The sequence below is a fragment of the Micropterus dolomieu genome, linkage group LG11 (genome assembly GCF_021292245.1).
Source record: "Micropterus dolomieu isolate WLL.071019.BEF.003 ecotype Adirondacks linkage group LG11, ASM2129224v1, whole genome shotgun sequence".
Classification (NCBI taxonomy): domain Eukaryota; kingdom Metazoa; phylum Chordata; class Actinopteri; order Centrarchiformes; family Centrarchidae; genus Micropterus; species Micropterus dolomieu.
The window spans coordinates 30,475,149-30,501,033 of NC_060160.1; the positions used below are offsets into that span (position 1 = coordinate 30,475,149).

General features: G+C 41.8%; 1 protein-coding gene and 1 long non-coding RNA gene across 5 annotated transcripts in view; one reads left to right on the plus strand and one right to left on the minus strand.

Moving 5' to 3' along the window:
• Positions 1 to 24,674, plus strand: part of gabrg1 (gamma-aminobutyric acid type A receptor subunit gamma1) — a 43,384-nt gene extending 18,710 nt beyond the window's left edge. The window contains 6 exon segments of the mRNA XM_046063263.1: positions 11,083 to 11,303; positions 11,603 to 11,685; positions 22,814 to 22,951; positions 23,405 to 23,557; positions 24,094 to 24,296; positions 24,393 to 24,674. Of these exon segments, the coding sequence (XP_045919219.1) occupies positions 11,083 to 11,303; positions 11,603 to 11,685; positions 22,814 to 22,951; positions 23,405 to 23,557; positions 24,094 to 24,296; positions 24,393 to 24,674 (1,080 nt within the window).
• LOC123979359 lies at positions 1,196 to 4,666 on the minus strand. 4 transcript variants are annotated; one of them, XR_006827221.1, is made up of 5 exons: positions 4,624 to 4,666; positions 4,423 to 4,485; positions 4,288 to 4,347; positions 2,816 to 3,656; positions 1,196 to 2,052 (listed from the first exon to the last, which is right to left on the minus strand). It is a non-coding gene; the product is annotated as an uncharacterized LOC123979359 (long non-coding RNA). The 4 variants fall into 4 exon arrangements; XR_006827219.1 differs by having other exon boundaries at positions 2,816 to 4,180; XR_006827220.1 differs by having other exon boundaries at positions 1,196 to 1,622; positions 1,764 to 2,052; positions 2,816 to 4,347.
• Positions 24,675 to 25,885: the final 1,211 nt, after the last annotated feature.

Below are 25,885 nucleotides of genomic sequence, written 5' to 3' on the forward strand. Positions count from 1 at the left end.
TTTTTTGTAACCTTGGCCAGATCTGTGCCTTGCCACAATTCTGTCTCTGAGCTCTTCAGGCAGTTCCTTTGACCTCATGATTCTCATTTGCTCTGACATGCACTGTGAGCTGTAAGGTCTTATATAGACAGGTGTGTGGCTTTCCTAATCAAGTCCAATCAGTATAATCAAACACAGCTGGACTCAAATGAAGGTGTAGAACCATCTCAAGGATGATCAGAAGAAATAGACAGCACCTGAGTTAAATATGAGTGTCACGGCAAAGGGTCTGAATACTTATGACCATGTGATATTTCAGTTTTTCTTTAATAAATTTGCAACAATTTCTACATTTCTGTTTTTTTCTGTCAAGATGGGGTGCTGAGTGTACATTACTGAGAAATAAAATGAACTTTTTTGATTTTTGGAAAATGGCTGCAATGAAACAAAGAGTGAAAAATTTAAAGGGGTCTGAATACTTTCCGTACCCACTGTATGTGTTTAGATTTTATGATGTGGTATTTAAGGTGCTAAATGAAGCCCGTCTCTGAATAATTGAAATTCTGTCTGATCCTTTACACACCAAAAACAATTTATACAGCATGCTTCAGCAGTACATTTGTTCTTAGCCTTAGAGAAAGGTCCACAGAGACATTAAGACTTTATGAACAAAAAGAAATAACCAAAAAACGATTTTTTTATTATAATCTAAACCAAATATATAAGCTGTAGTGCTTTTGTCACCAGCAATGTTGTCATTGTAGCTTTTTGAAATGTGGGGTTAAACATTTGTTTGCGAATAGAGAAGTATATTTGAGGGCTGTCAAATGGTGCAGTTCACACTGATATTTAGCAAGTATTGGTCTTTACACAGTAGGTCTATACATCAGAGTATTGTCAACTTAAATGTTTCTTTAGCATGTACAGTTTAAATGTGTGTTAGTGATTTTAATAGCCATTGAAATAGTGATGAGTTACCTATAGCTCATCTCAGAACCATCACAAAGTCGGATGGCTATTCATAACAAGTTCTTCAACCATAAATAGAAAACAGCACAATATACAGAACAAAACAAAGTTTATTGAATGTGCTTTTAAGCTCACACACACACAAACTCCTGAACTGAAAGTTCCTCATGTGCCCCCCCCCCCCTTCTGTGTTCTTACACTGCACAAAATTATAAATGCAATACTTTTGTTTTTGCCCCCATTCATCATGAGCTGAACTCAAAGATCTAAGCCTTTCTCTATGTACACAAAAGGCCTATTTCTCTCAAATATTGTTCACAAATCTGTCAAAATCTTTGTTAGAGAGCACTTCTTTTCCGAGATAATCCATCCACCTCACAGGTGTGGTATATCAAGATGCTGATCAGACAGCATGGGTATTGCACAGGTGTTCCTTAGGCTGGTCACGATAAAAGGCCACTGGAAAATGTGCAACACACACATCTCCTTTGCATAGAGTTGATCAGGTTGTTGATTGTGGCCTGTGTAAAGTTGGTCCACTCCTCTTCAGTGCAAAGTTGCAGGACCTGGAACATGCTGGCGTATACGCCGATCCAGAGCATCCTAAACGTGCTCAGTGGGTGACATGACCAGTGAGTATGCTGGCCATGCAAGAACTGGGATGTTTTCAGCTTCTAGAAATTGTGAACAGATCCTTGTTACATAGGGCTTGTGCATTATCATGCTGCAACACGAGGTGATGGTCGTGGATGAATGGCACAAGCTTCAGGATCTTGTGTTGTCAATCCACAATTTGGACATCAGTAACTGCTCACCCTGGGATGAAAACTGGGATTCATGAAGCCATGAAGAGAACACCTCTCCAAAGTGCCAGACGCCATCGAATGTGAGTATTTGCCCATTCAAATCGGTTACGACAGCAAACTGCAGTCAGGTCGAGGCCGCGAAGAGGATGACGAGCATGCAGATGAGCTTCCCTGAGATGGTTCCTGACAGTTTGTGCAGAAATTATTTGAGGATGCAAACCGATTCTTGCAGCAGCTGTCCGGGTGGATGGTCTCAGACAATCTTGGATGTGAAGATGCTGGATGTGGAGGTCTTGGGCTGTTGAGGGAATAGAGAATCGGTTTGTTATCAAACCCAGACATTTGTTTTACAGTACTGTGTTAAACTTTCCTTGGGTGATCAAGTCCTTCAAAAAATCAATGCCTTTGTCCATTTTTCTTGCCACAAGAACAAGTCTGGCAAGTTCCCTCATCTTATTTCTGATATCTGTCTGATGTTGTCCAACTTCTCAGTTTATGAGGAACATTCACTCTCCCAATTATTAGCACATCACACCACTTCCATTATAGTGGAAGTCCACAGGAAATTGCAGTGTCCATGGGCAACATCAGGGAATAACTTGCCCGGATTCTTCTTTTCACCAGCCCATCCTCTTTCACTTTAGTTTGTTAGCTAGTACTGCTAACCACCTGCTCAGACAGACACCTCCTGTGGTCCTTTTGTCAGGTAGTCAATATCAAATCCGTTCTCATCTTAGGGCGTCATATACCGCCAATTTGAGAGAGAGTGACAAAGTGTAGTTATTTGATGCTAAAGCATCTCTGTGAGACACTCTGGGGCGTCCCGTACAGACCGGAAGTGGTAGCTAGCTAACGGTGTTGACAGCCCCCTGAAGCCCCTACCCTTACCACAACCATCAGAAATGTTAGTACCTAAACCTAAGTCACTGAATGTATGCATGTCGACCGGCTAACCCTACCTGCTGGCACATTGGCCGTGAGGCCCCTTGTGTTGCTGCAACGTAGGTAACGGGGGCGTTTTATACGTACGCTGAAGGGTACCTTTAGCGTAAAATCCTTACCCTTGTCACGTTGTCTGAAAGCGTCATTTATGACGCATTGAGATGAGAATGTGTTGCAATATCCCAAGAGTTTGCGGAGGTATGCATCTTTTGGAGCTCATCCTGCAGTAGTACAGGGTGGATAGTGTTAACAGCACTGGAGTCAAAGTCAAAGAACATGATCCTCAGTGTCACCAGCCTTGTCCAAGTGAGTGGGCTTGCTGGAGCAGGTAGATGATGGCATCCTTGATTCCCACCTCAGGGTGGTAGGCAAACAGAATATACTGTTATACATTACTATATATGTACATGTTTATAATGAAATTTGATAGTTTAGTTACAAACAAGCTTGATGAAAACATTCAAGGGGGATTAGTAAAAATGTTCAACTTACCTCTTGCTTTGGTCTTGAAGACGGATGGATAAAAAAGGTTTTTGAAAAGAACAGGTAAAATATGTCTACATACTGTTAAGATAGACAGATTGATAAATGGATGACTGGTAAACGAGTAGTAAGAATAGTAGAGAAATTTTAAGTTAGTTTTTTCTCCTTCAGAAAACTGCATACTCAACACTTCCACAAGACACCAAAGATACCATGCACCTTCTCTGAGGAACCCAGAATATATACACAATCCTGACTAACTATCTAGTGATTGGTTCTTAGGATAAGACATCAAATGCTAACTACTGCTGGCATAGTAATGCAAATGTTGTCTGGCAATTAGACATAGGTTTGATGTACTTTTGTTTATGGTAGACATGTTTCTTACCAAAGGACAGCAGCTTCTCAGGTGGAAGATCAAACTTCAGGCTCTTGAAGGTTTAAGTTGGTAAAGTTTTGTGCTTATGAAGTTTCAAACTACCAGTGAAAAAGTTATGAGCAAGACTTTACTTTTGAATGAACATATGAGTTGGAAAAGAGTTATTTGGAAATGATTACTTGTTACATAACAATAGACCTTATTTAAATGTAAACCAAACGCTACTTCATACACAAGTGCCAGAACAAACTGGACCAGAGGCTACTATATCAGTATAGGAATGTAAATTTGATTTGTTACATCAAAACAAAAGAAACACAATTCAGGACTAGACTGCATTACCAGGGAAACGGATGTAGAATTGAGCACCGACAAATTATAACCAAACTGATAGACAAATAAGGAAATAACCCACACGCTCAAACCAATTAAACCAAATACTATGGAAAAACACTATATCTGGATGCTACACACTAATTAAACAAAACACCCATGCAAAGTAGTTACTGTGTCTTTCAGTTTCCCCCTTTAACACAGCCAGAAACACAAAGTATGGCCCATTCAAGGATCTAGTGTGAGCACAATAAAACTAACCAGTGGGAAAAAACAGTGGTTGGCTCTCCTAATAACGTCAATTTGAAACAAGACAAACAGAAACACAGTAAGATACAAAGAACACTTTAAAAGAAACATTTCACAAAACATAAGCAAATGTAACAATTATCATACCTTGCTTGACTTAGAAACACATTCCCCTCCCGCCGTTGAAGGCATGCAGGTGACTGGGATCTATTTTTTCAAATATTCCTGTTACATTCATATAAAAAAAGGCTAAAATCTTGTTTAAAACCATCTTACACATACCTGTGCTTTAGCTGATGTTTTTAAACAATCACTCCAAGCTTTGGACCCTCACCACCACAAAGTCTAATAAATAACAGGTTTTTAACAATTATTCAACTTGTCTTTAATAAAATCAAGATCTAGTTCTGGACATGCATTATTAGCCTTAGATTTTTAAACATTATTTTTTAAAAGTAAAACCTATTTAAAAATAAAGCCTACCCAATCAAGCACCAAACAAAGGCTGGCCTCAGCTGCTCTCTCAGGTGTGTGACTGCAGAAAGAAAGGACCATGTGAGCTTCCCTCCCCTATTTATAGACTCTGCCCCTTTACCTGGGTCCTAGTGCTAAACCTCTGTTGCCTTCCCTATCACAAGTAAGTGTAACTAAAGATTCTATTTAGGTTAGATTATAATTTTCTTTTAAGAATCATACTTTTTTTTTTTTTACTCATCCATGTTGCAGTGTGAGTGTCAATTCATGCTATCTAAGAGGGAACTTGTTTCATTAGGTACCAGCCAACAGTGGACATTTCTGTAATGCAAATCAAGAGACAAAATGCACACCTATAAATATAGATTAAAGAAACAAGTACATAGTAAAATTGATTAATTAAATATTATATTTGGAAAATTTGGGGGCTAAACCATTTCAAAGGTCTAGTAAAACTTGATAATAAATCTGTTTTTAGCAATTAATAAAAAATTAATATAAAGGATCTTGCTGCTGACCATGTTATTCCTAATTTTTATTTATTTATGTTAAAGTACTTATGACTTTCCTGACTTGTGGGCAACCCTTCATTTTAATGCAGTGTCAAGATTGAAAATGGTTAAGCCATCCACTAAAGTGGAGACTTCATATTTCATCACAAAACAATAATAACAAATCATATCAATATTTAATGATGTTGGAGTTGGACTGTTGCTCCATACTATCTAAGAGGGGACATGTGTCATTATGTATCAACCAACAGTGGATTCCTGTCATTTAATGCCATACAAGTGTGGACTTTTTTCTCTGTAGGCCTAATGCAAACCTGAAAATACTATGCATTCCTGATGAAAACTCATCAGGACATTAATGCCTCATCAATTCATTTGGGTAGCCCTTTATATTAGGGCCTGTCCATAAAGTACACAGGTACATCTTAGCTTGCTAGTCTGTAACTAAACCAGCATTTTCAACATTCCACACTTCATCAAGGGATCGACTTTGCCTCTGGATTTCATGTCATCGGTAACAGTATTTTTCTTATGGGTAATGTGGGTTACACATTTCTTAGCAAAGGACAGCAGCTTCTCAGGTGGAGGATCAAACTTCTGGCTCTTGAAGGTTTAAGTTGGTAAAGTTTTACTTATGACTCCCCTAACTTGTGGGCAGCCTTTTTATTTTAATGCAGTGTCAAGATTGAAAATGTTTAAGCCATCCATTAAAGCTGAGACTTTATCTTTCATTACAAAAACATAATAACAAATCATGCAGAATAATTATTGATGCTGGATGTTGGAGTGTGACTGTTGCTCCATACTATCTAAGAGGGGACGTGTTGTTATGTAGCAACCAACAGTGGATTCCTGTCATTTAATGCTATACTAGTGTGAACCTTTTTTGCTGTAGGCCTAATGCAAACCTGAAAATACTATGCATTCCTGATGAAAACTCATCAGTACATTAATGCTACATCAATTTATTTGGGTTGCCCTTTATCTTACAGTCTGAAGCTTAATACTAGTTAGGAAATCTACTATAGCTTTGGAGTTTTGGAGTTTGTTACAAAAGCATATTATCCAATCATGTGTCAACAGACTGCTTAGTTGAGATTATATTTTTCTCATAAGTATTATTATTGGTTTTGCTTTTTTTTGTTATACATGCTATAGTTTGAATGTCAAATTATCCTTATTAGAAAAAGGATAACTCATTATCTGTTCTCTGACCTCACTATATTCATAAATTACTTTAAAACGAACGCCCTAAAGATATCCACATAGCCTTAACAGAGTGTAGTGGATGTGTGATTCAAAACCAGTCTAAGATTCAGTTATTAAGAGTAAATACAAAGTAACTCTTTAAAATGTGTAAATGTAAAATGCATACATTACCATTCCACACAGGTCATAAAAATGACCAACCCACACAGAAGAAAATGAATTCCCCTAAGAGAAAATTAAAATAAGTGCACTAGTGTAATAAGATATTAAAGATATTAAAAGCACATTTGCAGTAATATTATGTTAAAAGACCGTAAAAGTAAATTTTGTATTATATTTATTTTACTTCAAAAGGACTACAAACACAGGTCCACACTTGGCGGTTTACACTGACGGTGCACTGTTGGTTAGGTACACGTGTATGCATGTGTGTGTGTGTGTGCATCTAGTGTGTGTGTGTGTGTGTGTGCGCGTGTGTGTGTGTGCATTTTGGGTGTGGGTGTGGGTGTGTCTGTGTGCATTGTGTGTGTGTGTGTGTCTGTGTGCATCCTGTATGTGCCTGTGTGCATAATGACAAACCCTGGTTTACAGCTAAACTCAGACAGCTAAGGTTGAAAAAGGAGGAGGCATTTAGGAGTGGTGACAGGGCCGGGTGCAGGGCGTTAAAATACAGGTTTAGCAGTTATCTGCAAACGACACCACTTGTGTCTGAGGGGGTTCAGACAGATCACAAACTATAAACCCAAAGTCCCCCACTCCATAAACGATTCTCGCCTCGCAAATAAGCTGAACCAGTTCTACTGCCACTTTGAGAGTCAATCAGACACCATCCCCCGTGACTCCTCTGCTCAGCTTCAGGCTCAGTCCACCACTTCTTCCCCTCCCTCCTCAGAGCTGGCCAGCTCCACCCCCTCCCCTCCTCTCTCCATCACAGAGAGGGAAGTCAACGGTCTTTTTAGGAGGCAGAAACCCCGCAAAGCAGCTGGGCCAGCCAGAACAGTCTGCTCTTTAGACCGTGGAGATGCTCGTTGACAGAAAGAGCACAACCCCACCCGCACCCATCATCCTGTGTGACTCCCCAGTCACCACTGTGGACTCCTTCCGCTTCCTGGGCACCATCATTTCCCAGGACCTCAAGTGTGGTGATAAGGTGCTGAAGAAGTTCAGCCTGCCAAAGACAATGATGGTGCACTTCTACACCACCATCATTGATTCCATCCTTACCACCTCCATCACCATCTGGTAAGCTGCTGCCACTGCCAGGGACAAGGGCAGGCTGCAGCGTATCATTCGCTCTGCAGAGAAGGTGATTGGTTGCAATCTTCCTTCTCTTCTGGACCTGTACGCCTCGAGGACTCTGAGGCGAGCAGGAAAGATTGCAGCTGACCCCTCCCACCCCGGACACAAACTGTTTCAGACTCTCCCCTCTGGCAGGAGGCTGCGGTCCATCAGGACTAAAACCTCTCCCCACAAAAACAGTTTCTTCCCATCTGCAACTAGCCTCAATAACAAGGCCCGGGTCCCCCACTGACACTCCCCCCCTTGCAAATGATACAAATGTCTCTGCACATGTAAATACTGTTTCATATCGTGTTGGGCACAGACCTGGCACGTCGCCCATATTTGTTGTTGATTGTTGATCTTTGTTGTTGTATATTTTTATGTTGTCAGTTTATATATTTATGTGTACACTATATTCTCTTCCGTTGTGTTACTTCTGCACGGCATAGACCCAGAATAATGCACATGTATATATGTGTAACGTTGTTCTTCCATTCTATATTTATATATTTCTACATTTATTTTGATGACTGTATTTTTGTCTACGTGTAGCACCTTGTCACCACAGCAAATTCCTTGTATGTTAAAACACTGAAGCTCCTTCTGATTCTGATCTAATATATGCGTGTGTGTGTAAATGCTCCATACTTGTATAGCGCCTTTCTAGTCTTTTCGAAGACTCAAAGCACTTTTACACTACATCTGCATTCACCATTCACACTGAGCCTAAGTGCTCAAACAGAAACTAACATTCACACACATTCATATACTGGTGGAACAGCCACCAGGGGCAATTCGGGGTTCAGTATCTTGCCCAAGGACACTTCGATATGCAGCCTGGGGGAGCTGGGATTGAACCACCAACCTTCCGATTAACGGCCACCCCGCTCTATCTCCTGAGCCTGTGTGTGTGTGCGCGCGCATCTTGTGTGTGTGTGTGCGTGCGCGCATTTTGTATACGCCTGTGTATGAGACAGTATGAACATGTTTACATGATCGACATGTAAATGGCGGAGGAAGAGCAACATTAACAGAAGAAAGAAAATACACAGAACGTTATCGGACAGGCTAGTCACGGGATAACCACAGTACCCTATCGAGACATGCACTGTAACTATTAACCTGCCATATATGATAGAGTAATGAAATGAAAGGAGACGAGAAAAAACGGATGTTAATCACCGTGATACAGTCACCTGTTACTGGGTTTGGTTCCTAGTAGAGCCAGAGAGTGGTGTCTCGGATGCAGTACAGCTGGCCATCAACGTAAAGTTTATCCACCGCGATGACAGCCCGTGATCCATCTCCGGGGACAGGACTCTGCGTTTGCACAGAATCTCCCGGGGAAACAGGTCGTTAATGCTGAAATTAGTTCCTCTCAGCTCCAGGGGCGTTGGTCCATGCATGTTTGTTTAGCTGCGTGCCACCATGTTGGAATTACTACAAAGTCTCATGAGATTAAACAAACGTTCACATTGTAATCTCACTCAAACCGTCTATCACACCTTCAGTTTTATGAGTGAAGCTAGAGTGCATAAGAGAGGAGGTTGCCATTTTGTTTAATAACTCCCTCCCTTGCAAACACATGTTTTATGGGAATTTTGCTTCTTTTGAATATGTGGCTCTTCAGCTGAATTCCATTTCTCGAGTTATTTTTCTAAATATCTACAGGCCCCCTAAATACTGTGCAAACTTTTTTGATGACTTTGGTGAACTGCTGTCTATAATCTGTATTGACTTTCACTGTGTGGTTATTGTTGGTGATTTTAATATCCATGTTGACAACCCCCAGGACAGAGGGACTATAGAACTGTGTTGTGTTCTTGATAATTATGGACTGACTCAACATGTGACGGAGCCCACACACAATAAGGGGCACACTTTGGACTTAGTCATCTCCAAGGGTCTGGACATTTCCAAGGTTGTGGTGACTGATGTTGCTCTCTCTGACCATTTCTGTGTTTTCTTTGAGAGTGCTATCTGCATGCACAAAAATGTACAAACAGAGGTAATCACAAAATGGCATTTCACTGAAAACACTAGTGAAAAACTTATTGAGGCTTTCTCCTCGACACCCGCCCTCTCACGGGTCTCAGTCAATGAGCTTGTAGATAATTTCACTTCAAAAATTGCAAATGTTATTGATGCCATTGCACCAGCCAAGGTGAAGCTGGTCTGCGGTAAGAGAAGATCTCCATGGAGAAATGCCACGCTGGTTAGAACTCAAAAGAGAGAGTGGCAAAAAGCTGAATGCAGGTGGTGGAAAACAAGTCTCCAGGTTCATTAGGATGTCTATAAAGGGAGACTTCGCATTTGTAATTTAGAATTGAGAAATGCAAGACGGTCCTTCTTCTCTGACATCATCACCAAAAACACTAATAATGCACGTGCCCTGTTTGCTACTGTCGACAGGCTAAAAACAATTGAAAGTCAGTGCTCCGCTTCTGTAATCTGTAATGATTAGAACCACAGACCAAGCCAGAAATCTTGGTGTCATGGACTCAGACCTGAATTTGAGGAGCCACATTAAGACAATTACAAAGTCAGCCTACTATCACCTGAAGAATATATCAAGGATTAAAGGACTTATGTCTCAGCAGCTGCTGATTCAGAATGCAGCTGCTTGAGTCCTCACAAAGACCAAAAAAGTGGATCACTTCACTCCAGTTCTGGGGTCTTTACATTGGCTTCCTGTCTTTCAAAGAATTGTTATCAAAATCCTGCTGTTGGTTTATAAAGCACTAAATGGTTTAGGGCCAAAATACATTTCTGATCTTTTGCTTCGTTATGAACCATCAGACCTCTCAGGTCGTCTGGAGCAGGTCTGCTGTCTGTCAACAGAGTCAAAACTTAACATGGAGAAGCAGCGTTCAGTTTTTATTCTCCGTATATCTGGAACAAACTCCCAGAAAACTGCAGGCCTGCTGAAACTGTCTTTCTTTCAAATCAAGACTTAAGACTTCTTTTTACCACTGCCTTTAATTAAATCAAATGTAAGGCTGTGGATTAATGTCTTGCACTGCAAGACATTATTCTGTTTTACACTGACTGTCCTATTTTTAAAATTTTTTATGTTTTATGTAATGCACTTTGAATTGCCTTGTTGTTGAAATGTGCTATACAAATAAATTTGCCTTACCTAGAGTAAAGGTGAGAAGATTACCAATTAATATTAGGAATCATTATATACATTATTAATCTCTTGCTTAGGGACACATTGATGGATGTGTCAGAGTGGGGAATTGAACCCAAGTCTCTCACACCAAAGGGATGTGTCTTATCCACTGTCCCATCACCACTTAAATGTTTACATGATGAAGGCGCTACATGAAAAGTCAGGGCATCTCAAAAGTAAACGATGAATTGATGAACGTGTAAACCAAGTTTCATGGCATAATATTTTTTGTATAATGACCTTCTTTTTTAATTGGCTGTATTTGCATGTTTCTTCCTAACTCTGATGCAGGAATACACCATTGACATCTTCTTTGCCCAGACATGGTATGACAGCCGACTGAAGTTTAATAGTTCGATGAAGCTGCTCATGCTCAACAGTAACATGGTAGGCAAAATCTGGATTCCTGACACATTCTTCAGGAATTCTCGCAAATCAGACGCCCACTGGATCACCACTCCCAACCGCCTCCTGAGGCTGTGGAGCAATGGGAGAGTCATGTACACACTGAGGTAGGACAGTTTGCTAACCTTTTTGGTAGTCATTTTAAATGCTGCACAGTCAACTCTTCAAAAATCCTTGTTGTTTGTGCAGTTTTAGTTTGTGCATCTATATTTTTACTATGTAGTTCTCTTTTAGGTGACCCCAATCTATCACAGCATGACCTAATAGTCAGTATTTTTTTGTGCATTTGTTGGTGTAGTTACAAAGAGAACCATGAAGTACCTTTACTGTGTTCAGTCACACTTGGGAGGGGAAAAAAACTTCGCTGAGACTTACTTTTTCTCTTTCATAATTCTGTTTTTGTCAGGTTGACTATTAATGCGGAGTGTTACCTTAAGCTGCATAACTTTCCAATGGATGAGCACTCGTGTCCACTGGAGTTTTCAAGCTGTAGGTGGTCAAGAGTTTTCCCCTCCTATTTTTGAACCCGCCATTTCGATTTCCGTAACTTGCCCAGAAAGAGGGGTTTCTGTATGGGCTAGCATAATGACTAAGCTTTTGTTCCTTCTCCTTGTCAAAAGGCCCATCTGCTTGAGGCTGCCCTCTCTCAGCCTGTACCAATCTATCATATGCACCACCAGCAGAGAGAGGAGGCCAACCACTTCCATTTTCTCTGACAGACTTAATGAATTATGTACCCTCTCCCAGTCTGATTCATGCCGTCTGTGTCATCCTTCATTTCTCTCATGCATTTTGCTTTAGCTTCTCATGTCTTGTCATTATCTTAAAGGTGGGGTCAGCGATTCTAATCCAATACATGTCTTTTTGTCAGATTCAGTGAATTCTCAGATTCTTTTTACGGTCTGCTAGCTGTGACAAAACACTATTTCAGCCATTCCAGCCATGATTTGTGTGTCAGTAACTTTAAATGACATGCCCACGGACATTCAGCTAGCTTTCTAGTTCACTGAGATATGCTGTTGTTATCAGGGGTGGACTGGTAATCTGGCAAACCTCGGGCAAATGTCCGGTGGGCCGACGAACCTTTGGGCTAAAATTTACTTATTTAACTGTTACTGCCATAGAGCACGGACAGCGGGCCATGCAAAAATAACCGATATCTACCGGGGCTGCAGTAGCTTCGAAATCAGGTGCAGTACCCGACGTAGTGCAGGCACAGGGACCTGAAGGAGTAAAGGAGAGCTGTGGCCACTGCCAGGCAGAGGATGAGGTGTGTGTCAGCAAAGCAGAGGAGAGTCATCGTGACAGGGCTGAGGGACAGACTGAGCAGGAGGAGAGTAGAGGTTAAGCGATATGCATGGTAAATATAGAAGAAACATCTGCGTTGTCCAAAAACAGTAACTTAAGCTAAAAAAAAAATAAGCTACTGATTACTGCATTATATTCTATAATATTTTATTATTATTATTCTGATTTGTCACCGGCCACCTAAATTTGTTCTTTATAAAAATAAAGACATTTGCACCAGAAAATGGGGCTGAAAATGTCTCCAGAATACAGCAAATTAAGTGTTTAATGCTCAAAATCTTCTGGGGGAATAGATATTTTTTAATAGTATTAAAATATATTCTTGTCTTGTTCTCGTGACCCCAGTCTTGTGCAATGATACGTCTCATGCGCGTATTGTGTTTCATCACACGCCTAATCTGAGCCCTCAAATGTCCCCACCACTTTTCAGCACAAAGTGACGCCCTTGGGCAGGGTGTGTGCCATAGTGACAATGATGATTTGTTCAATTAAGGTCAACGATAATAACATAATCATAACACTATCATAAAGTGAGACTGTCACCTACTGCTGGGAATCACTCACTGTCATACAGCGCTGCATAAGCTATTTGACGTTGTTTTTGCTAGCATAGTTTCCTAATGCAGTCTTAACTTTGGTCTTTAACTGTCCTAATGGCTGAGGTGAGGCTAAAAATGCCAGAGCCTATTTTTTGTCCCAGTCCAGCCCTGGTTGTTATGATGTTAGCTATAGCAGCAGGAGAGTTGTGAGCATCGCTGTCTGGAACTGCTGTGCTGGCTCTGGGACCGTCTCATCATTATGTTAGCTTTGTAGTAGCAGCTGTAGCCACAGTTTGCTAACCCACAACTTAGCTAACATTAGTTACAGTACATTATTGCGGTGTTGTTGATCTCTGTATATCATGGTATTTTTCATGGTGTAGGATTTTTCCAGAATCACTTACTCCACCTTTAATCTTCCACACTCTATGTATTATATATTAAAAAAATATTGTTCAGGGCAAATGTCAGGACCAGTACAGTCACATTAAATGTCATCAAATGAGCACAAGTCATAATTTCACATACATACAGACACCAACAGCATTGGTCATTTGTTTAAATGCCTAAAAAACATACAGTTGTGCAAATAATGCTCCCTCAGTTGTATTGATGGATGTGGCATTGTTATACCAATGCATAACTTTTAAAAGAGGTGTGAAGTCAAAGCACGTGACTTCAACACCAGAGATCTTGGCCCATGTCCTTTCTTTTACAGTCAATAATGTTTTCTTTAACTATTAAGGCATCCTTTCCCATACCTTAAACATAACCACAATATTTTTCTGACTGCAAAACAAGTGGTTTTATTTGCCTATAGGTCAAGGTTCAAGCTTAATTTATTTGCAGTTGTGGGTGTACAGTGTGAACAGAAGAGGGCTGAGCGCACAGCCCTGGGAGGCAGCATGAGAGTGGAGGTGTGACTAATCAATCCGAACTGTATGGTGTCCATTTTTGAGAATGCCAATTTCCAGTTGCAGAGACTCAAGCCCATTCATTTCAGAACAGTTTCATAGGGGTGTTTGTGTTGAATGCTGAACTGAAATCAGCAAACAGCATTCTGATGTAAGTGTTATTTTCAAAATGTTTAAAGACAGTGGCAGTGGAGATGGCACCCGCTCTGAATGCAGGTAAAGGTCCAGGTAGGTGCGGTGGGAAAAGTGTTTTTAAATAAACAGCTCAGGCAAACACTTGTCTTTCTGTGAATTTTATTCAAGTCTTTTGCAGACACACACATCAGAGTAACATCTGCAGTGCTGCAGAGCTGCAGTATCTCAGCACATGCAGCTTTTATCCTAATCTCAGGGTCGGAGCACTATCTCATCAAGGGAACATGATGTCTTCGATTGGTTCCTAGGGGACACTCAACGTAAGACTATCATGTTCGGATACATGTGGTGAACCACTTAAAGTCATGACCCCCCGGACATATCATAAAGCATCACCCACATTTACCTTCCATTGACCCCATACCCAAGAGACCGGAGGTCCTCAATGAGTGAGATTAGTTACATGGCAGTATTTGGAGATGGTTCTCATGAAATTCCCATTACATTCTCTTAACATAATGAGAATACAAACATTTCATGTAACTTTAGCAGTACTTGAAGAGAAGGTGATGAAGAATATGACAATAGAAGGAATAAAAATACAATGTAAGAAATGTGAGAATAGAATATAAGACACAATGCAAACACTTTATTAATTATGCAAAATGTGAAATTTCATTACATTTGCAAAATCCAGAAGATAACTACGAAACTTACAAATGATTCAGATTAAACTTCACTTTCATCTCCTCTGAAAGGTGGGATCCACTCCATTAAATCAAAGGGTGCAGTTGGTAGTTGTTATGTACTGACCCATAGATGATTTAATTGCTGCGGCGATCATAGATCTAGCACAAGGGATAACACAGCATGTCAGGAGGAGGAAAGCACCAAGAATGACAAACAGTGTGGTCAACATTTTTATAAACACATTGTTCCATCCGCCTGTTGTCAGCCACGACCACATGTCCCATCCCCCAGTGTTCTGTGAGTCCTGACTTAGATCATTCAGGTGTGAGACAACATGAGTCATGTTGTCCGAGACATCTGGGATGTATGTACAACAGTCCGTCCCAATTATGTGGCAAACTCCGCCTTGAGTTGCCAGCATCAGGTCCAGTGCCATTCTGTTTTGCAACGCCACATTTCTGAGGCCCTGCACAGTGGGTGTGAGGGTGGAAACGGCTCAGAGTGGGCAGGATGGTGACAGAGGTGAGCAAGATAACACGTCCCACACCGTCCAGGTCTCAAGACTAGATACACATGTTGCCCACATATCCACACGTGTTGTCTCAGCGCTCCATAGCCGTCAGAAGAAGGGATTGTAAGAACCGGGTTGCCGCTCCCTGGGCGGTTCAGTGGGGCGATGTACGGCTGTGCCCACTTGCACTCCGTCCTGGCTCCATTATCCCATGTGGTGCCGCAGGTTGCTGTAACCATCTGCTTATATGATGATGTTCTCAGGAAACGATCTCTTGCTGTGAGACATTGTCTGGTGAAACTCACCATTCCGGTTCGGGCTGTTGGATTCGTTGTCATGATGGGCTTGTACATGTTCTGCTCTGTTGAGACGTGTTCCAGAATCGGGTTGTAGAGTCCCCAAAGTTGACCATGCTGATGTTACACAGTTCAAGTGCCTTGGTCAAATCCTTAACTTCTCGGCCCACCCTGGGAAACCCTTGAGTGAAGGTTAACAGGGCTCCTAGTGTCTCTGAAACATTTAATGGTCTGGGTTTCACTGGTATGGAGTTCCCCACTCTATGAGGGAGCTGTGCACACGCATAACAGCTCTGATTGGTCATTTTTCTTGAAGTGGTCATCATGGTATCATACCATGCATTGTATTTCAGCCCAGCCGGGCTGTCAGGGAGGATGTGTGACTCCTCCTCTTCGGCCTATATCTGTCCCTCAGTCAGGCCTAAGTTTGTTGTCTCCACGTGTGGAGTTAACGACAGGACGATGATGACAGTGAGCAGAACAACGCCTCCGTTTTCTCTCGGTCTGTCACATCTCCAGAGCCATCTGTTGATTTCTGGCATCATATCTTATCAGTTGTGTCACCTTGCCTACCCCTGTAATCAGTGTGCGCGCAGTGAGTGTTTGGGAGATTAGTGGTTCTAGGTGGTCTCAGAGACCTCCACTCCCCTCCCTCCCTAGGAACACAAGGCAGGGGAAAGCTCAGCTCACTCACTGATCTCGATCTTCTGGTCTGAGGCCTTTTGGTTGCTTTGGCACTCGTTTGCAGTGGGTGGCGTGAATCCAAGTTGCTCTTTCAGCCACTTTTACTGCTGTTTCTGTTTAGCAGTATCTGAAATGGCCCAGTCCACCTGCGAGCATGCCAATCCAGTCCCCTGGCTCTAGATCATGTAGTTTCTTTTCTGCGGCCTTCGGGATGGTGTTTTTGACCTGTATGTGAATTAAAGAAAGCACAGAAGACAAATTAGCACAATATCTCAACATTTCTTCCTTACATTGGCTGGTATCAGGGAGTTGTCTTTTTACTGGCCCAATCCCCGTGTTCAATGGTCTGCCAAATAGGACTTCAAAAGGACTGAGACCCCCTTTGCCCCTCATCTGGCTTCTCATGTGCATTAAAACGATCGGCAAAGCTTTTGTCCATGTTAAACCTGTTTCTTCACAACATTTAACAATCTTGTTTTTCAATGTGCCATTCTCTCTTTCAACTGCACCTCCGCTAGCTGGATGATAAGCACAGTGTTGCCTTAGATCAATCCCCATATACTCCCCTACACTCTTCAGTGCTGCGCTAATGAAAGGTGTGCTGTTACCACTGGAGATCTTAACTGGGATTCCCCAGCGAGGAATGATCTGGCTTATCAAAGCTTTTGCAACTGCTGCTGCGTCCTGTTTAGATGTTGGAAATGCCTCCACCCATTTAGGAAACATATCTACCATGACAAGACAATATTTCTTCCCTGTGACGGTGTCAGTTCAATGAAGTTCATTTGCAGGTGCTCAAATGGTTTGTTTGGGGGTGGGTGTGCCACCTGTGGGATCTGAATAGGCCGTCCCACATTGTTAGTTGCACAAATCATGCAACTTTGACAAAACTTCTGGGAGAAGTTGTAGAACCCCTTTGTGAACCAGTATCTGTTTATTTCCTGTGACATACTCCCTTTTGATACATGGTCCTTACCGTGTGTCAACTTAGCATAATAAGGAAACAGATACTTAGGCAGGCATGGCTTCCCATCAGGCCCATACCACACTTTGTCAGAAAATGTGCAGCCTGCTTTCTTCCAAACAGCTCTTTCCTCAGGGCTGGGCCTCATCTGTAATTCCTGCAAATCAGCTGTAGGGGTCAACGGCGAGTCAGTTAAAACAGTACATTGGTTAGTGTTTTTTTTGCTGCAGCCTTTGCTGCAAGGTCAGCTCTGGCATTCCCATGTGAGATAGGATCAAGTTTGTTAGTGTGAGCGTCACATTTACACACAGCAACCATTTTGGGCAACAGCACAGCATCAAGTAGGTCAGCAACCAGTTTGTGATGAGCAATAAGTTTGCCTGTGGATGTTAAAAACTTCCAGTTCGCCCACAATCTCCCAAAATCATGAATAACCCCCCGAGAATAACGGCTGTCTGTAAATATGTTTACAATTTTGTCCTTTGCATATTTACATGCTTCTGTCAGTGCAGCTAGCTCTGCTGCTTGTGCAGAATAGTTTGAAGGGAGCCAAAGTTGTCTCATGCAAAGTAGTTACTGCAAAACCTGCTCTATTTTTACCAGTTGCTGGATCACGTGATGCTGAGCCGTCCTCAAAAAACTCCATGTCTGGGTTCGTTAGGAGTCTCCTGCAAGTCTACCCTTGGGGAGCAGGCTTTTCTTATGACTGCAACACAATCATGCGGCTGTCCTTCATCTGGAGTTGGGAGGAGAGTAGCAGGATTTAGTACAGTGCATCTCTTAATAGTAATGTTAGCAATATCAAGCAACACAGTATTGTATCTCAGCCACCTGGTTGTGGAGAGATGAGATGTTTTTTGTTCAAGCAAAATCATCGACACTGCACGTGGGACCAACAATGTCAAGTCTGAGTAACCCACAATGTCACGTGAAGCCATGGCTGCTTTTTCGGCAGCTGCCACGGCTGTCAGGCAGTTTGGCAGCCCTGGTGCAACAGAGTCCAGTTTGGATGAAAAATAAGCTACAGGTCTCAGTCGTCCCCCATGGTCTTGTAGTACTACTTAGGTCATATACCCCCCCCTTCTCGTCAACTATCTGGGTGAAAGGTTTGTTACAGTCGGGAAGACCCAGGGTCGGTGGAGACTGAAGAGCTAGCTTTAAATAAACGAAAGCCTTTTCAGCTTCAGGTGTCCAGTGCACCTTGTCTTTTGCTGCAAGGCCCTTCCCGTGCACAATTTCCGTAAGGGGGCTCTCTATTTCTGCATAGCCTACAATCCATTGTCTGCAGTATGAAGTCATTTCCAGAAAACTCATAACCTGCTTTTTAGTTTCTGGTTTTGGAATTGTTTGGATGGCTTTGATTCTCTATTCAGAGAGGGTATTTCCTTCAGCCATGATCACATGGCCCAGGAAAGTGACTCTCAGAAACAAACTGTAGTTTTGATACTCGCTTAGTGACCGTTTTCAGCCAGATGCTTTAGCAGAGCCAGTGTGTCTTTTACACAGGCCTCTCTCGTGGCTGAACAAATCATGATGTCATCAACATAATGAAGAAGAACACTCCCTTCTGTCAGAGTGAGTGAGTCTATGTTTTCCTTTAATGCAGCAGATCGTTGGCGATTCACAAAATCCTTGACAGAGCCTGGAAAACGTATACATTTTACCGTCAAAGGAAAAAGCCAGTACTGGCTTCCAGCATCCACTGGGATGCTGAAAAATGCATTTGCCAAGTCTACGACAGAAAACCATTTACTGTCAGGTGGTACCTGTGAGAGAATCGTGTGAGGGTTTGGGCCATTTGGCGCACGTACGTACACTGCTGAGTCTTGATCAAAACGCCACTTATCTGGCTGTCCGGCGTCACGGATTTTCTTCACTGGGAAGATTGGAGTTCTCACAGGAGATTTTTCACAAGGCACAATCACTCCTGTTTTCAGGAGAGAATCAAAGGATATTGATTTTGACATGGTCTGTATGAGGATTTTGGGTTGATAACTACAGGTTCCGCACCTTTAATTAGCTCTACATCATACTTACCCTGTGCCCACAAGCATTATGGCACTTAACTCAGGAATGTCTGAGACATCTTTAACAAAAATCTTTATCAGTCTTTGTTTTACCATCTGTTGTAAATGTAAATGCTCCGTATTTGTATATCGTCTTTTTTGACCACTCAAAGCGCTTTTACACTACACATCTGTCATATACATTCATACACTGAGCCTAAGTGCGCAAACAGAAACTAACATTAACATTCACACACTGGCGGAACAGCCGCCAGGGGCAATTCGGGGTTGAGCATCTTCGACACGCACGGGAGCCGGGGATTGAACCGCCAACCTTCCGATTAACGGCCAACCCGCTCTACCTCCTGAGCCACAGCCGCCCCGATGTTGTCACATTTGTCATTTGAAAATCTGCACTGCAGTCACTACAGCAGAGAATCTTTTGCGATGTACCATTTGGATCTGACGTTGTCCGTGCTTTTTGCAGATATAACAAGCATCAGATCTGCCACGTCCTTTTCATTTGCCTCCGGCTGTGCCATTTACAGCCTGTCTTTCTGCTGCTCTCTCTGATCCTTTTTGTTCAGGAGGAAATCCTCGGCACGGATGGCATGTCTTTGAATAATGTCCATGTGACCATGTTGCCATGTCAAACAGTGGTGTTTCACCATGTTGGTGATCTCTGGTCTCAGTCTGGTGAGAAAGTTGTTTCTGAGAGTGGCTTCCCACAGGGTGATGTCATATGATGGTCCCATCACATTTGGCTTTACCAGACCGGGTTGCTTTTTCTACTGCTCCCCCTCCCAAAGCTGCGGCTGCTGCTGCTGCTAGCTTGGTATGCTAGCTTGGTCTGCTCCTCTTTCTGTTTTACTGGCAGTGGCTATGCTGCCTCTGCCGCTCCGGATGAAGGTTGGTCGGTAGGTGGAGCAGAGTTTGGCTGACTTGGTTGTGGGGGAACCGAGTCCAGGTCCGGATCTAGTTTGACACACTGAAATGCAGAATTGTTAGAGGGGTCTGTCCCTGCCTGTAATTTTCTGTCCCTGCGGCTCGCCTCTCTCATCCATGCTGAATGTGCGGCCCAGTTTGCTTTAAAGGCTTTTCTTTAAAGGTTTGCAGCTTTTATCCTAATCTCAGGGTCGGAACACTATTCCACCAAGGGAACATGATGTCTTTGATTGTTCCCTAGGGTACACTCAACGTAAGACTATCATGTTCAGATACATGTGGTGAACCACTTAAAGTCATGACCCCCCGGACATATCATAAAGCATCACCCACATTTACCTTCCATTGACCCCATACCCAAGAGACCGGAGGTCCCCAATGAGTGAAATTAGTTACGTGGCAGTGTTTGGTGAATTCTCTGGGTAGACAATATGGTTGGCATCTGTACATAAAAAATCTGACCCCATAAGTTCTGAAGATCAAACCGAGCATCAGAATGAGGAAGAAAGGAAATTTAAGTGAGATTGAACTAGCATGGATGTTAGTGCCAGACAGGCTGGTCTGTGTATTTCAGAAACTGCTGATCTACTGGGATTTTCACGCAGAACCATCTCTAGGGTTTACAGAGAGCGGTCCGAAAAAGAGAAAATATCCTGTGAGCGACAGTTGTGTGGATGAAAATGCCTTGTTGATGTCAGAGGTCAGATTAGAATGGGCAGACTGGTTCGAGATGACAGAAAGGCAACAGTAACTCAAATAACGTAAAAAAAACCCAAAACAATTAAGCATGGATCCATCCTGCCTTGTATCAACGGTTCAGGCTGGTGGTGGTGTGATGGTGTGGGGGATATTTTCTTGGCACACTTTGGGCCCCTTAGTACCAAATGAGCATTTTTTAAATGCGACAGTCTATCTGAGTATTGTTGCTGACAATGTCCATCCCTTTATGACCACAATGTATCTATCTTCTGATGGCTACTACTTCCAGCAGGATAATGTACCATGTCTCAAAGCTCAAACCATCTCAAACTGGTTTCTTGAACATGACAATGAGTTCACCTGTACTCCAGTGGCCTCCACAGTCACCAGATCTCAATCCAATAGAGCGCCTTTGGGATGTGGTGGAACGGGAGATTGGCATCATGGATGTGCAGCTGACAAACCTGCAGCAATTTGTGATGCTATCATGTGAATATGGACCAAAGTCTCTGAGGAATGTTTCCAACACCTTGTTGAGAATATGCCACAAAGAATTAGTTCTGAAGGCTAGTACCGGGTTGGCTAGTACCGGTTTGCTAGTACCAACCCGCCATTAATTAATTCTCGCCGATAATAATTTTATCACACGTTAACGCAGTTTTTATTTTATTATTATTAGTTTGAAAGTCCCTTGCTCACTGGCTCTGAATACACATACAGTCAAACCATGGGTCACAGGAGGGGTGGGAGGTTGATCAGCCTGCAAATCACCCACCCAAAAAAGCAGTGGAGGGAGGCTTCAGCAGACTACACTGTCATCTTTTTCCACCCTCGATCCGTTATCACGGCACCAGGTGAGCCGCTTGATTGTTAATGACGCAGCTTATCAAACAATTCAAACAGCTGAAACCAACATCTGCACCCTGTGTTCAATGCTGCTTTAACGTTACCTGGTCTGTGTTTGTAAAAAAAAAGAAAAAAAAGTTTTTAACCGAGTGAAGTCTGTGCGAGTGAACACACACCGATCCCGCTACAACCCCCACAAATGCCGTCGTCCATCCCGATGTTTCAATGTAGTTTTGTAGAAATTGTTCCAACCCTACTAAACAGACTGTTTCTGCTGCTCCCTGATAATTGGACTTTGATGGTAACTTGTTTCAACAACAAGCTTTAACAAGAAATATTTTATTGCTACTGTGTAATGGGAATACTGCTGCGAAAAAGCACCCTATTTGTATAAAGTGTTTGCAAACCACATGTTATTGCACTTTTGTGTTTATATAGCAGTACATTTAAATTAAAATTTATATATATATATATATATATATATATATATTTGAGGATCCTGTTTTGTATTTACAAGTTGTAATATATATGTATTAGTCATAGTCTATATTCTCTGTGTCATGTTTCAATGAGAGTTTAGAATAATTTCAAACCATTCCAAACATGAGTCTTGTTTGTATAAAATAATCCAATTTAGAAGCAATACAAGCTAATGTCAAATACAATACTGCATCAATAAACAAACTTCACTACAAATGTATTAACGACATAGGGAATTTCTTCCCTTTTTCAATATATACCTTAGGTAGAGCAATTACTTGCACACTGTTTATTGCCTGGGAGTGAGCACTAGTTCACAACTGCACAAACAACCCAATACTGACTATTACAGGAATGTCTACTAAACCTCACATTTAACTAACCCATACTGTACTGTACTTTAAAGACATCTTGCTCATTTGAAGAAATTTCATGAGACTGGGCAGGTCAGTTCCATCTTGAATGCTACCCTTTGCCTTGTCGCAATGTTCCCTTGTGATACAGTACATACAATACACCGAATGATAGATTTGAGCTTCCTGTTGGATAGTATAGGCATCAGTAAAGGCTTATAATTGATCTATTGTGTCTGTTCTGTAGATGGTTATCCCAAGAATGAAATCCTCTACCGGTGGCAGAGACGGGCAGTGGAGGTGGCAGACCAGCGGTACTGGAGGCTCTACCAGTTTGCCTTTGTAGGGTTGAGGAACACCTCTGATGTGGCACACACCCAGTCCGGTGAGAGATGATGGCCAAGTTCTTACATGCTGCCAGTTTCCAGTTTTACAAGAGGCACTGATATTAAAAAATTTAGAATTTGAATTAGTTTTAGGGAAGAGTGTGGCTCAACATTACCACATAGATTCAATTTATTCTTCTGCTGCATTCGTGTTACCATGATGTAAACCAATCCTATGAATGTGTGGGGGCTTCTCATCTGTACATTTATTTTAGTGATTCATGGAAGTAGGGACTTTATTTTGAAATAATGTGTAAATAGAAACTCTGTATGTACTAATTTCAGGATGCATACTTCCCCAGTCATAAAATTGGTAACCTCCAGTGGGTTACATATATACGTCCCATCTGTTCTCTATTTTACCCTGATAACCTATGTCTTTGAACATCTCACTTTCCTCCAAGACATATTAATGTTTTACTTCTCTATCTACCTTATTGTTAAACTTTCAGGTGAATATGTTATCATGACAATCTTTTTTGACCTGAGTCGGAGAATGGGCTACTTCACCATCCAGACATACATTCCCTGCAGTATGATCGTAGTCTTGTCCTGGGTCTCCTTTTGGATCAACAAGGATGCCGTCCCAGCCCGCACATCTCTGGGTGTGAAATGGTTTCATTTTATACACAGTTAAACTGAGTCAGAGTGTAAATTTGCTGGGCACTGGCCACTCTACTGGTCTTATTAACATAATGAGGAAATTGAGGCTTTAAAGGCCCTGAAATTGTATTTTCTCTATCAGCTTCTGATTGCTTTTCCTTTTTCCCCTGTGATCACTGGTTTGAAGTGGGTATTGTTATGTTAGTTGGTAGGGGCTTTAAAGTTGCACTTTATAAGTTTCACATAATGATTTCAATCCCCTGAAAGGTAATTGAGACTTTAGGACCTCAATATCCAGAAGTCTTTTGAGGTGGAGCCCTGTAACTGCCCAGTGCCCACACCAACTCAGTTGTTCTATGCCAAACGAACAAGATATGACTGAACACTGAGTCAAAATACTCCTCACTGCTATGATATTTCACTGATTTTTGCTTTGGCAGCCAAATTCATCAAGAAGGACACAAGCATTAAAATTAATGTAGAGAAAAGGGTATTTGATATTCCACTGAGGAACTTGTCTCTGTGACTATCCATTTAGGTATCACCACAGTGCTCACCATGACCACTCTAAGCACCATTTCCAGGAAGTCCCTGCCCAAGGTTTCCTATGTTACTGCCATGGACCTGTTTGTCTCTGTCTGCTTTATCTTCACCTTTGCTGCCCTCATGGAGTACGGTACTCTGCACTACTTCACCAGCAACAGACAGACCAAAAATGCTAAAGCCAACAATACCACACAGGTACCTAACACTCATTTTCTTTCTTCGTTTTTTCTTTTGAACACACTGACTGTTATAGTAACATACTGAAATAGCTGTGTGTGTTTTCATTCACAGCAGAAAGCATCCAGCATGGTGAATATCCGACCTGGCACGTCCCTACTGCAGATGAACACTATTGTGCCCTATCACGAGGATAGTGACTATGCTTTCGAGTGTTTGGATGGAAAAGACTGCACCAGCTTCTTCTGCTGCTTTGATGACTGCCGCTCAGGTGCCTGGCGTGAAAATAGGATGCACGTGCGGGTTTCCAAGATTGATTCTTACTCACGAATATTCTTCCCCACTGCTTTTGGCCTTTTCAATCTGGTTTATTGGATAGGTTATCTGTATCTATAAAACCAGTACCTTAAAATAGGACGACTGGAGTTTAACACCTACAAGCATTTCACAGAAGCAGAGCTGCTCTTGTAGAAAAAATAACAGCTACTATCTTTGGCAAATAGTTAATAAATAAAAATCTAGAGACAAATTATTAATGATAGTGCCTTGTTGTTCCCCGCACTAGTGATGAGGCATGGCACATGACTGAGGTCTGTCAGTCTGGTCCTCAATCTGTCAGAGCAAGATAGGTCCATAACTACTGGCTAATATGCTATGAAAACCAGTATGGATAATTACTAATGATTATGGTGACCCCCTGACCTTTAATCTAAATATTTCTGCACAATGCATCTAAAAGATAACAATGAATTTCTGTGAAATTTGTAGTGGATATTATAATAAATTAAAAACATTGCCGGGGAATTGAGCCCATTTTATGACCCACAAAATTCCTACATGTACACAAAAAATATCAAAACAGAGGCAAAAATATAAATAAACCTCTGCTGTTTTGGATTTGCGCATAGATGCAATGTAGAAAAGATTTAGTTAGCTAAAATTATGTTGCAAATGTTGGAATTTTAAGTAACATTATGTAAAATTTCGTGTGATTTGGCAACCCTACCGTGTGTAATTCAATGCTGTGGTAAATAAGGACAGCTGTACATGTGCAATTGTTGTGATTATATTATTTATGATTAAAAACTAGCAAGTCAACAACTTTGCCAACAGCCAAACATCAAACAAGTGCGATAACACAGCAATATTACTGACTAGTCCAACAGAAAGAAGGTCAGCTCGGCATGTCTCCTGCAGCCTTTTATTTTACAAAGCTCTCGCCAACGTCTGGCAGCCTCTTGCTTGTTCACTCTCTTTTTCTCTCCCTTGCTTCCACTGACTAGCTAGCTTCTTCCAAAGAGCTTTCATTGTACATTATGTACTTCTTGCTTCTTCTTGTAGCTAGCTTACTGAAGAGTCTGGTGTTTGACATTGTGATGTAAAGCATTATGTCGTTGCGAAAGTTTCCAGCCCAGGATTCCAATGCTACATAGAGCAATACCAGATTCTCCAGGACCAGAGTGACAATGACAGGGACTTCATTCACCCCATAAGTCAGTCAGTGTACCATGAAGATAGTTATTTCAAGATAATTCACTACATCATGTTGCTTTAAACTTCATTAGATTCAATAACGATTCCAAGGACATCTCGCGGGATTAAACGGT